At 36.4% G+C, this 15,470-nt stretch overlaps 1 protein-coding gene across 3 annotated transcripts in view; it reads right to left on the bottom strand.

Moving 5' to 3' along the window:
* Positions 1–15,470, bottom strand: part of LOC6041604 (unconventional myosin-Va) — a 43,044-nt gene that overhangs the window by 6,131 nt on the left and 21,443 nt on the right. Inside the window, exons 2-7 of one of the 3 annotated variants that reach the window (XM_038259599.1) lie at positions 7,827–9,126; positions 7,212–7,765; positions 7,079–7,099; positions 6,863–6,976; positions 4,069–4,505; positions 2,764–4,013 (exon numbers count right to left, since the gene is read on the bottom strand). In XM_038259599.1, coding sequence (XP_038115527.1) covers positions 2,764–4,013; positions 4,069–4,505; positions 6,863–6,976; positions 7,079–7,099; positions 7,212–7,765; positions 7,827–9,126 — 3,676 coding nt within the window. The remainder of the gene's footprint in view (positions 1–2,763; positions 4,014–4,068; positions 4,506–6,862; positions 6,977–7,078; positions 7,100–7,211; positions 7,766–7,826; positions 9,127–15,470) is intronic. The other 2 variants (XM_038259601.1, XM_038259600.1) reach the window with 2 other exon arrangements.

Below are 15,470 nucleotides of genomic sequence, written 5' to 3'. Positions count from 1 at the left end.
TTCTAAAATTCTAAAATTCTAAAATTTAAAATTCTAAAATTCTAAAATTCTAAAAATTCTAAAATTTTAAAATTCTTAAAATTTAAAATTTTAAAAATTCTAAAATTGTTGAAACTATTAAAATTCTTAAAATTCTTAAAATTCCTCAAACTCTTAAAGTTCTTAAAGTTCTTAAAACTCTTAAAATTCTTAAATTACTTAAATTTCTTAAAATTCCTAAAATTCTTAAAATTCTTAAAATTCTTAAAATTTTAAAATTTTAAAATTCTTAAAATTCTTAAAATTCTTAAAATTCTTAAAATTTTAAAATTCTTAAAATTCTTAAAATTCTTAAAATTCTTAAAATTCTTAAAATTCTTAAAATTCTTAAAATTCTTAAAATTCTTAAAATTCTTAAAATCCTTAAAATTCTTAAAATTATTAAAATTTTAAATTCTAAAATTTAAAATTCTAAAATTTAAAATTCTAAAATTTAAAAATTTAAAATTTAAAATTTAAAAATTTAAAATTCTAAAATTTAAAATTTAAAATTCTAAAATTTAAAATTTAAAATTTAAAATTTAAAATTTAAAATTCTAAAATTTAATAATTTAAAATTCTAAAATTCTAAAATTTAAAATTTAAAATTTAAAATTTAAAATTTAAAATTTAAAATTTAAAATTCTAAAATTTAAAATACTAAAAATTTAAAATTTAAAATTTAATAATTTAAAATTTAAAATTTAAAATTTAAAATTCTAAAATTTAAAATTCTAAAATTCTAAAAATTCTAAAATTCTAAAATTCTAAAATTTAAAATTCTAAAATTCTAAAATTCTAAAATTCTAAAATTCTAAAAATTCTAAAAATTCTAAAAATTCTAAAAATTCTAAAAATTCTAAAAATTCTTAAAATTCTTAAAATTCTTAAAATTTTAAAAATTCTAAAAATTGTTGAAACTATTAAAATTCTTAAAATTCTTAAAATTCCTCAAACTCTTAAAGTTCTTAAAGTTCTTAAAACTCTTAAAATTCTTAAATTACTTAAATTTCTTAAAATTCCTAAAATTCTTAAAATTCTTAAAATTCTTAAAATTCTTAAAATTCTTAAAATTCTTAAAATTCTTAAAATTCTTAAAATTCTTAAAATTCTTAAAATTCTTAAAATTCTTAAAATTCTTAAAATTCTTAAAATTCTTAAAATTCTTAAAATTCTTAAAATTCTTAAAATCCTTAAAATTCTTAAAATTATTAAAATTCTTAAATTCTTAAAATTCTTAAAATTCTTAAAATTCTTAAAATTCTTAAAATTCTTAAAATTCTTAAAATTCTTAAAATTCTTAAAATTCTTAAAATTCTTAAAATTCTTAAAATTCTTAAAATTCTTAAAATTCTTAAAATTCTTAAAATTCTTAAAATTCTTAAAATTCTTAAAATTCTTAAAATTCTTAAAATTCTTAAAATTCTTAAAATTCTTAAAATTCTTAAAATTCTTAAAATTCTTAAAGTTCTTAAAATTCGTAAGATTCTTAAAATTCTTAAAGTTCTTAAAATTCGTAAGATTCTTAAAATTCTTAAAATTTTTAAAATTCTAAAAAAAATTAAAATTCTTAAAATTCTTAAAAATTTTAAAATTCCTAAAATTCTTACAATTCTTAAAATTTTAAATTTTTTAAAAATTCCTGAAATTTTTAAAATTCTTGAAATTTGTCAAATGCCTATACTGCCGTTCTACGCATAATTGTCCCATGTTCAAAAAAGTGCAACTGAGAAAAACGCTATTGAAATTTTTAGACCGATTTCTGTGTTTCGACGCATAATTGTCCCGTGGGTTCCTATCCGTCCTATGTGTCCCCAATCGCCCCAGTTTGTAGTTTATTACTCTTATTTATGATTCTCTTGCTATACAATAGGTAAACAAGGCATAATGCTTCGTTAAACTAATGATTCTATGAGCGAAAATACTTGGTGGGACAATTATGCGTACAAGTGTAAAGATGGGACAAACATACTTGGTGTTGTTTTTGATGAGTTTCCGAACAAAGTACTAGATTTTATGTGTTTTTCTAAAAGTATACGACAAACAAAACTTAAAAATGTCAAAAAGTCAAAATCGTCCAAAAATGACATGGGACAATTATGCGTAGAACGGCAGTATAATTCTTAAAATTCTTGAAATTCTTCAAATGCTTATAATTCTTTTTTTTAATTTTTTGAAATTATTTAAATTTGTAATATTATTTTAATTCTTAAAAATTATTATATTTATTAAAATTCTTGATTTTTTAAAATAAATGTTGAAATAAAAATTCATTAAACTTTATTTTTTATTTATCAAAAATCTTGAAATTATTTAAATTTTTATTTTTATTTTAAATTCTTGAGTTTTTTTAAACCCTTAAATTTCTTGAATTATTAAAATTATTGCAACTCTCAAAATTATTAAAATTGTTAACATTTCAAAAAATCCTTGAAAAATATTCAGATTTTTTGTGAATTATTTAATTTTTAATTGTGTGATTTAATATTTTTGAATTCCTGAATATTTAAATTTCAGAATTATTTTTTTAGTTGCTTCCTCTCTTAGGTCCTTTTTTAAAGCTGTTCTCAACCCCAATTTTTGAGAGGTGCGTACTGCGCCTAAGAATACACTCAGCAGAAACTATACTTTGTTGAAGGGTCAAAAGAAATGTTTAAGGAAAAAGAAAATACACACAAACACGCCAACTCCAAGATATTAGTCTGATTAGTGGCACGCAAACCCGACCAACCACACCGCTCCTACCTTGCAACATACTGAAGGACTCCGGTGGAGTCCGGAACAAGCGATCGTAATCGCTCATGGACACTCTACCCTTGGCGGCGGACGCTTCGGTGGAAGCTCTTTGACTAGAAATGTGGTTACCTATCGATGGGGTACCACCAATACTGCTGCTGCTGGTACTACTCACGCTACCACTACCGGTAACGGGGGGAGGAGCAACGGACACACTGGACCGGGGACCACCCAACAACGGGGGAATCGCACTAACATTACCACTAACCAACTTGAGGTTGTTGTTTATTTCACCTTCGTAGGAAAGCGGCGAGGGCCGAATCTCCAGCGTGTTCTTGCCCGAGTTGTACCCGTAGTCCTCCTCGTTGGTGCTGGACGCGTTGCTCACCGATCGCGAGTGCGTCTTCAGGTCGTGGTTGTTGGCGATCATGTGCTGCAGGCGACGCAGTTCGTGCCTCAGCGCATTGTTTTCACCCTCCAGTTGATCTTTGTCCTTGACCATGCGCTGGTAGGCCGCGTGAATCTCGTTGGTGTCCGCTTGGGAGAGTAGCCGATCCCGCTCGATCTTGGTCACGTTGTTGATCTCGTTAACCTGATCGCGCATTTTGGCTAGGTCTTGTTCCATCTGAGCGCGTTCCTTCATCCGTTCTTCTTCCTCTTTTTGCTTCTCCTCCAGCAAGATCATCTTTTCGTCACGCTCGTTCTCGAGCTGCTTGATCACGATCAGCAACTTTTCGTCCTTCTGCTCCAGCTGCAACTTCAGCGCCTTCAGCTCGTTCTGCATCCGCCTCGTTTCGTCCAACTTTTGTCGCATTTCTGGAATTTCCGCGTTCTGCTTCTTCAGAACAGCACTCTCCTTCGACAGCGTATCGTAACGCTGCTGCAGTTCGATGATCTTGTTCTCCAAACCCTTGTACATCTTCTGGATGTGGGAGATCGTGCGAGCTTCGGCCTTCAAGCGTTTGTAGAGACGACGAGCCAAGAAACGCCGCACGGTCGCCTGACACTTGATGATACTGGCCAAATGCTTCTGAGCTCGTTGACGAGCCAAATAACCGCGGCAAAGCCGTTGAATCTGTATGGCCTTGTAGTTGTCCAACGCCAGCTTGAACTTCCTCCGGGCAAGCATCCCACGAGCGTAGGTTTGCAGTCCCAGAACAGTTTTGCGAGTCCTCTGGTACTTGGTCCGTTGCAACCAACCTCGCATGTAGCGCTGGATCTTGATCGCTGCCCGATTCTTCCGCAGATTGTCCGCTTTCCTGCAATGAAACCACAATTAGTACTGAGATCGAAACCCAAACGTCCAAAACTCACTTTCTCGCCAACATCCCCCGGACGTGCCGCTGCAACCCCAGAGCCGTTCGCTTGAGCCGCAAATATTTGTTCCTGCAGATAAACCGCCTTATCAGCGACTGCACCAGAATGATGTGCTTCTTGCGGACGTCACTGCGCAGCTGCTCCAGGTAGGCGACCTGCCCAGCGCGGAAGAAGATCTGCGTGTTGCCCAGCCGGTACTTGTCCGAGTCGGTCAGCCAGTTGCGCACAATGTTCGTGCAGGTGGCCTTCACGTTCCAGTCCACGATCTGGACGCGCTTGCACAGCAACCGGTAGCGCTCGTAAAAGTCCTCGTACGTCCAGCGCGACGGGAAGCCGGCCGCCGAGATGCGGACCGTCTCGAGCACGCCGCACGCCCGCAGCTGCTGCACGATCTTGGGCGCCTCCCACTTGAAGGCCGCCTTGTCCTCGTTGGGCTGGAAGTGGAGTTAGTGGAGGTTTGAGTTGAAATTGAGCACTTGAAAAAGAAATGTTAAAATTTATACTGAAACTCTAGAGTTGATTAACTAAGCAAAAATTTAACTAAACGTAAACTAAGTTGAAAGTTTATTTTTGAATTAAATTATATTTGAATTGAGACCATTCTTAAATTGAACTAAAATTGAACTGAATCTGAACTAAATCCAAATTGAAATCAAGCAACAACTAGATTCAAAATTAACAAAACTATAAGTGATTTAGAAATAGGTCTGAATCAGTTTTAAAACGTAGACCAGTCACCGAATGCTGCTCGTTAACAGGGCTGAACTAAAAATAACGAGGGGACCACCGATGCTTAATACTTTCCTAATGAAATATAAAAATAAAACTAACTCAAATTTATTTACAATGCTTACTTTTCATATCTCTTAAATTGTGACTTGACATTAAATAAAAGTTTGATATAGTTTTTTTAATTATTGAACATGATTTTTTGCATCCATGCACCCCTCGGTCATTTCGGTTTGTTTTGGTTTTTTGACGTTTGTCTGCTTTTTAAGTGGGCTACGGCTCAGTTATCGAGCGCCTAGTTAAACAACGCCCAGATACCGAACAACTACTGTAATAACTAAACTGAATTTGTCAAAATTAACATTTATTAATTAATTATTTAAGATCTGAAAATGCCTTAGAAATTAATTAAAACTAGCACACTAATTTTCTATCCTGAATGTCAGCATGTCTTTCGAGAAACGATTCTACGGAAATATATCCATTTTAAGCCTAATAATCGGTAGTGTTTGAATGATGCTGGATAATCTGAAGTGTTCCTTGAAATATACTAAATCCCAGTACACCAACTTTTTGTGAACATTTCTGTTTATTTTCACTTTTATTAAAAGTTATGCTATTCCTTTTACAAGCATTTAAAAAAAATATTTCCCAAATGCATTCTAATCAGTCGAGTGCATTGGGCCTCGCCCATTTTCCTATTTTCAGCTCAGTTCTTTTTTTCTTCCAGCGCTCTTTTGGGTCTGCTTAGTGCTGCCAAAATTTATGAAATTTTAAGCGAACACTCACGAAAAGTAGCACTTATAGAGAAAATTTCCTGGCATCACTGGCTCACTCCAACAGGCGCTGGTGGTGGTGTTGGAGGCCACCCTTTGTTCTTTATTTGCCTTCGCTTCTCGCTCGGTTTTCTTCAGCCTTCGATTGGAATGGGTCGTCAAAATTCAAACGTCAAAAGACTTGACGCGTTTTTTTTTATGATACATTTTATGATGAGCAATTCACTCAAAAATCTACAAAAAAGGATAAATTTTTGTATTTTTTAAATTTGATGAAACTTTGTGTGTACCTTTCCTATGACCAAAGAAGGCTTTTTCTTCAGAAGTTCGTCCATACAAGTCTCCTTACAATTTTATCTGCTATCCATTTTCAAAAATGCTATTAAAATATTCAAAAATCTGTATCTTGAGAACGGTTCCTCTTACCAATTTGGTGTTTTCGACAAAGTTGTAGATATTGCTTAAGAATTTTCAGAAAACGGTTACACTTTTGTATAAAATTGCCTATTTCTTTTAATTCAACTATTTATACTTTACTGCACAAAATAACTACCGTAAAACGGGGTGACTTTGATAGCCGGGGTGACTTTGATAGGTTTGCGATTTTTCCGCAAAATGAAGAGTACAATTAAAATACGTAAGGAATGGTTCAGAAACATACTGACCGTGGTAGAGAAGTGTTCAAAGTACCTCAAGAAGAACTTTTCATATTTTTTTGAAAGGTTTATAAAGTTAGTTAACTATAGTTAAGAAAATGTTGATGGAAGTCATTATTTTAAACTTCTCAAAGTGTCATGATTTTCTCAATGAACATGATTTTCAATCGGAAAACGGAATGCATTTTCGGATTCTTTGGACAATTTTCCACTAGGAGAAGGTTAAATAAGTTTGTAAATAATAAATAATATGTGTTTTTGAAACACAATCAAAAAAAATCTCCAAATTTATAGGCAAATTCAGTTGAACAAATTTCATGTAAAATGTGAAAATTGGATATATTTCGAATGAAAAAATTGCATCTTTTGAGCATTGAAGATTGGACTAATGGTTGCAAGTGTAATTTTACATCTAAATAAAAATTACAAACATGGAATCGGTTGAAACCGACCCTCTCCGATATTTTTAGTATAAACAGTTGCTTAACTTTTTGGTCATAGGAAGCTTCCCGTTGAATTTCAGACAAATGAAAAAAATAAATCAATTTTATGTTTTCTTGGGAAAATTAAACAATCAAAGTTGAGCTTACAAAGAAGTGAAGTAAGTAGAAAATAACTAAAAAATCTCACCTTAATGCACCGCACGTAGTGGGGGGTGGTGTTGTGCAGCGTCGTAATCAGCAGGGTCAAACTCTCCCGGAACTGCGAACCAACGGTCTTGCGCTGTTGCTTCTGGGTCATCGGCTGCGGGCGGGAAGAAATCCGATTAGAACGACGCCAATTTGGTCAAACACGAAAACGAGCAATAGTAAAACAAACAGGTGCGGAAAGTGGAACAATACGAACCTTTCGTCGTCTATCTGCAGGCTGCAAGAGGGCGTTGGACACGTAACAAGTACAGAAGCGTGAGAAGAGGGTGGACAAACACATTAGCGAAACCAGTACGCATCACAACAGGACAGCGGGGCGTCGGTCTTACCTGACTCTTGGCGGCGCTGACGACCAGCTTCACGCCCGGACTCCTCACGTCCGGCGTTTCCGCCGTCTCGTCCTGCGCGGTCATCAGCTTATGGCACAGTTTCATCTCGGACATCCGCAGCACGTTAACCAGCTCCTTCGACACGGTGTCACGGTTCTTCTCCAGGAAGCCCTGCGACTCGTACTGGACCGTGTCGGAGAAGTGCTTGATCAGGAAGGCGCTCGTGCCGAACCGGGGCTTGTCAAAGTGATTGTACTTGGTGCACTTTTCCATCAGCTTGCCCACCCAGGACTCGTCCGAGCCGCGTGGCATTCGGCACTCTTCGTCGAGCAGGTCCAGAATGCCCAGCTTCGCTTCGATCAGATCGATGCACGGCTGGTTGTCGTAGAAATCGATCATCTTCCACTCGATGCCCTCCTTCAGGTACTGCTCCTGTTCCAGCTTGAACACGTGCTGGTTGAACTGCTGCTGGAGCTTCTCGTTGGCGTAGTTGATGCAGAACTGCTCGAACGAGTTGATGTCGAACGTTTCGAAGCCGTAGATGTCGAGCACGCCTAGCGGGGAGAATGTCTTCTTTAGTAAAATATTCAGAAAATCAAAAGAATCCCAACTCACCGATGAAGCAGTTTTGCTTCTTTCCACCCGCCAAGTTTCGGTTGATCTTCTTCACGATAAACTGGAACATCTCGGCGTACACGTGCTTCGCAAGCGCATCCCGTGAAGCTTCCGACTGGGGTTTGTTCTGCGGAATCAGCACGCTGTCATTGAACGACTCGATCTGGCGCGTCACGAGCCACTTGCGCAGCTCGTCCCGGTTCAGCTTCAGGATGTCGCTGAAGATGTTCAGATGGAGGTCGTCGGACGCAACGCTGCAAGCCTCCTGGTCGACCTCCTGCGTTTGCTTCTTGTACTTGTGGCTAAAGTCGATGTTTCCGAGGTGCAGCACAGCGGCCAGCATCTTCATGATGTCGTTGACCTCGCCATCGTCAAACCCGAGGATCTTCAACGCGTTCATCGTTTCCTTAAACTGGTCCTCGTCCGACACACGCGTAATGTCCGGCGATTGACCCTGGTTCAGGAAGTGGAACTTGTCCTGATGGTCCAACATCAGCTCCGGATATTGCTTTCTCGAGGCGCACAGTTGGTAGAAGATGTGGTAGTTTCGCTCACCTGGAGCCTGAAACACAACCCGGGACTTCTCCAACAGGTACGTCTGCATGGTCCCCCCAGTCAAGGACATCATGGACAAATTGTTAGTAAACAACAATTTGGTAAACTTGCCAAACCTCGAACTGTTGTCATTCCTCGTAGTCTTGGCATTGCCGATCGCCTCCATGATCGGATTGCTGGCCAGTACCTTTTTCTCGATCTGCGTCTCCGATTCGCTACCCCCAACCGCAGCAAAATACCGCATCGCGTACTTCGCCGAAACGGTCTTCCCCGCTCCGGACTCCCCGCTAACAATTATACTAATATCACATTTCTCCCGCTCCAGCTTGGCGTACGCCTCCTCGGCCACCGCAAAGATGTGCGGCTCCAGCTCGCCCATCGAGTGACCCCGGTACGCCCGGATCAGATCCGGCCCGTACAACGGCAGCTCTGCATACGGATTGATCGCCACCAGCACGATGCCGCAGTACGTGTAGATGGCGTGCCGGTCGCAGAACCGTACCTCCAGGTTGTACAGCACGTCCGGTTCGTGCAGGTAGGACAGCGCTGTAAGGTCATTCTGGCCGATCAGGATGGCCGGATTGCGCAGGTGGGGCAGATCGGCGGTCGACTTGACCTGGAGCGTTACCTTCTCGGCGCCCCGGTCCGTCACGAGCTCGAGCGTGCCGGTGTCTTTGCGGTAGTCGGCGAGCACCACCGCACCCTGCCATACCGTCTCCGGGTGGGGGATCCACACGCGGGCGTCCTGTAAGAAGAGGGAAAATATTCACGTTACTACATTGGTACTCGATGTTTTTCAAAACGTTTGAAAATGTATTTGCAAAATTCGATAAAATTATGTTTTTAGAGAAATTGAGCCAGTTGCTTCTTGATTTCGAGTCAGCACCGTTATTCTGACCAATAACGACGCCGTCCTTGCACGAATGCAGATCTCGAGGAAATGAGAAGGACAAATCCACCAATCGATGGGTTGACTTATGTCCCAGCCGAACATTTGCTTGGTTCTACTAAAAAATGGGCTAATTCAACTAAAAAGTTAGTAGACTAGAGATTTATGGGATTAAATTGCTGAAATTGCAAATTCAACTAGTAATTTGTTTTGCATGGTTTAAGAGAAATCTACGAAACAAAAAGCGTAACGCCACCGCGTAAAAAGATGTTGCTCTGTAATAATTTTTATAAGCCTGTATTTATTTTCGGAAGCGCTTTTCTTTCAACAGGTATTTTTATCATGCAAAAATACGAAAAAATCGAAAATATACCGTTTTTTTGACCCAAAACATTAAAAATCTCTTTTTTTTAAACTATCGTATCTCTGGAATTTATTTATTGTTTTCCGAAAAGTCCTAATCATAACCTACAATTTTTTGATCAGATTTTTTTCTCAAGATACATACAGCATAATTTCATACGTTTTCATACCCATTTGGTATGACCAGCCCCCAAAATTGTATGAAGACTAAGATTTCTAATAATGCTCGCAAACTTATTGAGGTGAATTATGAGAGTATCGACGAAAACTTTCCAAAAAGTGCTATGTGTCACAACAAAAAAAAATCAACGCAACAAATATTGATTCATCGAAATGTGCTAATTTGTCATCAAATCAGCCGACCAAACATTCGTCAGCCCAAGTCTTTTCTTTTTTCAATCGCCAAATAGTGAATCATCCAATTAGGCAAACGTGTAACATTACCTGGCAGCAGCAGCAGCAACCCCCATTATCGTCATTGAGTTTTGTTTTGTGTACTTAACTGGCCGATAACACCGTGCCGCAGTCACAGGTAGAGTTGGTGTTCGTTATTTATTTTGGGGTTTTTCATTGTCAGATTATTAAAGTTTGTGAAAAGTATTGTATTTGCTAGAATAATGTCTTAAAGACTTGTTGAAACACTACTTGAAATGTTTGTGTTTAACAGGATTTTTAAATAATGTGAAAATTCAACAAAATCTGATGAAAATTTTACCAGTTTCTGATGTAAAATTACAATTTTTTAGCACAAAATATTTCACCATTCCCAGATGTGATAACCGTAACCGAGCCACGTAGCCCAGTGGAAACGCTTCCGCCTCGTAAGCGGTAGATCGGGGTTCAAATCCCGGCTCGGACCAACACAACTGGTGATCTTTTCTCTTCTGGAATCGATTGATTAGTAAAGGGAAGGTAGTGTATCGTCACAAACTGCACCTTATCACATTAAGTTGAGAATGAAATTGCCACTGAATCCGCTTTGTAAATGCCGGCCCCGATACTCTTCAAGGGTGTTCCCCTCAGAAACTGGGAAAGATTTACTTTACTAGATGTGATATCAACATGCCATGAAAATGCAAAACATTGATTCAAAAAAGTATATGTAAACTGCAATTATCTTAAAATTGGTTCTAAAAATCAAAAAATCAAATTATTCGCTCTACAGCATTGCCTTGGCGTTCTCGATTGCGAGATTCCTACTCGAAACTAGGTGTCCGAAGGCTTGATTGTTGAGGCAATTGCAAACCTCTTTTTACACCTAAGCTTCCATCCACCCCGGGATTCGAACTGACGACCTTTGGATTGAGAGTCCAACTGCCTACCAGCGACTCCACCGAGGCAGGACCCAGGGAGACGACTCCTACACCTGGACTGAGCTAACGACCTAACCTCTAGGTTAGACCGGGGCCAACATTTACTTCCCTGTCCGACGGAAGGCGTGATCAGACAAATCTCGTCTCAAAATTTGCCACCGGGACCTTCTGGGATCAAACCCAGGCCGGTTCTATGATATGTATTTTGTTAACTTCATTAGGGTGATTTTTCACCAACTCACGCCTCTTCGATTTCCTTGAAACTTTGCTCTTAGAGGTAATTTTGGTCCCTGATCACGAATCCGAGGTCCATTTTTCGATATGTCTTGACGGTGTGGCGGAACGACCACTTTATAATCCTTGAAGCGACAGAAATTTGGTGTCAAACAAACTTTTAGGAAAAATCAAACGTCCGATTTGGACATAACCTTCGTAAAACAGACACTTAATATTATGAATTGCATGTACAATTTATGTAATTATGAAAAATAAGGTTCGAGATTCTACGGAACTCAAAGCCAGCATCAACCGAAAGGACTGGCGCCTTAGCCCGCTCGGACATCGGACCGATGAAGAATGGAAAGGATAAACGCAAATATGAGCATTCCGGTCAAGTAGGTTTTTCAAGTATACTAATGAGCTACATATTTCAGGGTGTAAAATTACATAGAATTTCATAAAATAATGCATCGTTTATTTTACACCTAGGTCTTTTACACGCAACTGGATTACTATTTTTCGCCTTAAACTATTTAAAATATATAGTTTAAAAAAATACAAACATAGTTTTGAATTCCCTGTTTTTTTTCCATTACTTAACTGGGAAAAATCGAGAGACATTATGACAAATTTAATGAATTTTAGAATTTGCAATTATCCATATAGAGGTATTTTTTTCATTTAGATGTTATTTCATGCAAAAAATAGCTGTTGACATTTTTGGGGATTTAAAATCATTCGAAGTAAAGGGTGTTTTTCATAAATTCTTAGTTTATTTTTCATTTTTTAACAAAAGGTAACAACAACTTCCCTTGAGAACTGTATTTCGACATGGCCGGCGCCGCTATTGGCCAGGTTTGAAGAGTAACTACACAGAAAAAAAAATTGGTTGGTTCACACCTTGAGCAATTTTACTTTTTAAAAAATGTAAAAATGTGTAATTTAACAGAGACTGATAAAAATTTCTTTTTCTGGTGTAAAATACACATAAGCAATTCTCCACCAAACTCGGAAGTGGATTTTACTTATATTTTTTTTATTTGGCTCAAACTTTGTGGGGGCCTTTCCTATCACCAGAGAAGCCATTTTGTGGCAGAAATGGTACGTAAATATTCGAAAATCTGTAACTTTTCAGGATTTTTTTTTATTGAAAAATAGCTACACGGAAAAAGTGTTTTATGAACTTTTTTTTTAATACAAAACATCAATTTCTCAAAATCCGTATTTTTTATATTTTAGGAGACAATTTTTTTAACGAAGTATGGACCAAAATTTTGCCGACGAGTCAAGATTTTTCTTGTACTTAAAATTTTATGACATATTTTTTAAATGTTAAATCGAATTGGCACCGTTTTAAAAATATAACCATTCAATGTTAAATTTTGTCCAATAAATTTAAAATTGACTTTTTAAAACAGTGTCCATGATTGTCCACTCCTGAAAATATTTTTTTCGAAAGGTTCAGAAAATTTCCTACAATTTGGTCAAAGAAACATTGAAGATTGGACCACTGCTTGCTAGATACACCGGATAAAAGAAAAAGAAACAGAAAAATTGAAGTTTTTGAAGTCTTACTCAAACAACCCTCCAATTTCTAATGTCGATATCTCAGCAACTAATTGACCGATTTTCAATGTTAAAACAATATTTTCAAACAAATATAATCAAGACTAACATTTCAAAGGGGCATAATATTAAATGTTTGGGATTATTATTCAGTGATTTGATTTCAAAACATTTAGAGTTTTAGTGAATGCTTGATGCTAAAAAAACATTTTCATCAAAATTTAAGTTTAATGAAAACTAGTGATTGCTTCTGTACTGCTAAATAATGCAATCTCCATGCCTTTTTGTAATGCAATGCTGAAGTTCTGGAAACGTTAAATTCCCATAATATTGTGAAGTTTATCGAAAAATATTCAGTATTTTGCAAATGAAAAATATTTCATGAATTTCAGTTTAGACAATTTCCGCGCAATATACATAACTTTGGTATTTTTTTCTAATAATACTAATTATATACAATTAAGAATCAAGAGCAACCTTTTAAAATGGCTTTAACAGTTATTTGGACCATTTGCATAGATTTTTGTATTTAGACATATTATTTTATAGGTTAAAAAGCAGAAAATTTTACAAAAGTTTCAGTTTTTAATATTAATGAACCTTAAGATAGGTTCCAACCCGAGCAGGCGGAAATAACTTAGGAATAACATTTTTTGATAAGTGAAAATATTAGTCCAATAACATTTTATGTTATTTATAACAAGATTTGTTATTCATCGTTATGATTTTTTTTGTTATTGGATTGTTATTGCAATAACAGACTTATAATATGTTTAGTTATTCTTCGAACAAATCATTGTTATTAGTTTTTGTTATTTTAGCAACTAATCCGATCATCCCAATAACAGTTGGAGGTATTCTTCCATAACAAAAAATGTTATTCCAATGTTGTTTTGGCTTTCAACCAATATCAGATTAATAACAAATTTTGTTATGATAACCTAATCTGTTATGCAAAAGTGGATTTTTCAAGAAGATTCCATAACACTTTCTGTTATTTTAACTGTATTTGTTATTGAAATGGCATGAATTTTGTTATTACCGTCTGCCCGGGAAGATATTACGAGTTTAAAAAATTAAGCCTGATTAGATGACACTGAAAAAGACCTATTTTTTAATTAAATATAAACTCAGTATCTCAGCAGGAATTTATCTCAGCTTTTTGAAAATATTTTATTTCATTGCGGAAAAAAGTAGAACTTCGAAAAATTTCACCTTATTAAAAAAAGGTAAACGATATCAAAACATGTACAGAATCATTTTCGATAAAAAAGGAGAATGGGCAAATTTGTATGGGAGCTGGTCCAAGGATGTACACGAACGGGACCAACTTTTTTCGAAAGATCTCGCCGAGACATGAAAAAAAGTCTTCTGGACCAACTCTCTAAACCCCGGGGTTCAAAAGTTACATGCTGTTGAAGTTTGAGCATTTTGGTTAAAAATGTACAAAAAAATCGTATATTTGCTATTTCTAAAATCATTTATAAAATCTCTGTTTCATTGTGGATTTCGATTATCTTGACTTCATTCGACGCGTATCAGCAAAAACTATGAGTTCTGATATGTCTTAGCATGATTGAAACATGATTTCTCTTGTTTTTATCCGTTTGAACCGTTTGTGCAAGAGGCATCCCATAGAAACAAGTCGAAACTTCAAGGTTTTGAAACCGGATCCGAGCAGTCTACCACACTCACTGAAGCTATGCGGGTATGTTCCGTTGTCAAAACCGGTCGACATTTTGCTTGTTACGGTTGTAGACCCACAGATCTGAACTCCAGGGAGTCCTAGGAGAACCCAGGACACTCCAACACATCAGCATAGTAGTCTACCATACTCACTGAAGCCATGCGGGTATGATCCGTGGTCAAAACCCGCAGACATCTTGCTTGTTACGTCGGTAGACTCACCGGTCTTAACTCCAAGGAGTTCTCGGATGACTCAGACCATCCCAATAAGTTGTTACAACATTGCACTGAAGCCTTCCATACTCACTGAAGCAGTCTGGGTTGGACCTGGTTTCAAAACCTTGAAGTTTCGACTTGTTTCTATGGGATGCCTCTTGCACAAACGGTTCAAACGGATAAAAACAAGAGAAATCATGTTTCAATCATGCTAAGACATATCAGAACTCATAGTTTTTGCTGATACGCGTCGAATGAAGTCAAGAAAATCGAAATCCACAATGAAACAGAGATTTTATAAATGATTTTAGAAATAGCAAAAATACGATTTTTTTGTACATTTTTAACCAAAATGCTCAAACTTCAACAGCATGTAACTTTTGAACCCCGGGGTTTAGAGAGTTGGTCCAGAAGACTTTTTTTCATGTCTCGGCGAGATCTTTCGAAAAAAGTTGGTCCCGCTCGTGTACATCCTTGGACCAAATTTGCCCATTCTCCTTTGGTTTTTCATCTGAAAATAATTTTTGAAATTTTGAATGATGCAAAATACCTTCTTTTCTACAAAGGAAAGGCATGATGAACAAAATTAAAAATGTAGATTTAATTTTATAAAATTACTCATTTTTAAACACATTTGAGCATCTTAGCAAAGCATAATCAACCCACATAAACACACAATTTTCTTAAAGTTTAAGAAATGTTCTTTCCAATGTTGTTTGAAAATCTAAAATTTGGTGATTTTTTTTCGATCTGGAGCGTATTTTTGTTTTTTTCAATTATGGAGTTTTTTTTTGAAAAGGTCCAATAAACCAAATTTCCAGTTTGGAAATAAAAACA

Source organism: Culex quinquefasciatus, chromosome 3 (assembly GCF_015732765.1).
Source record: "Culex quinquefasciatus strain JHB chromosome 3, VPISU_Cqui_1.0_pri_paternal, whole genome shotgun sequence".
NCBI classification, from domain to species: Eukaryota; Metazoa; Arthropoda; class Insecta; order Diptera; family Culicidae; genus Culex; species Culex quinquefasciatus.
The sequence above is the reverse complement of the archived record's forward strand: the minus strand, read 5'-3'. Positions and strand labels throughout refer to the sequence as shown.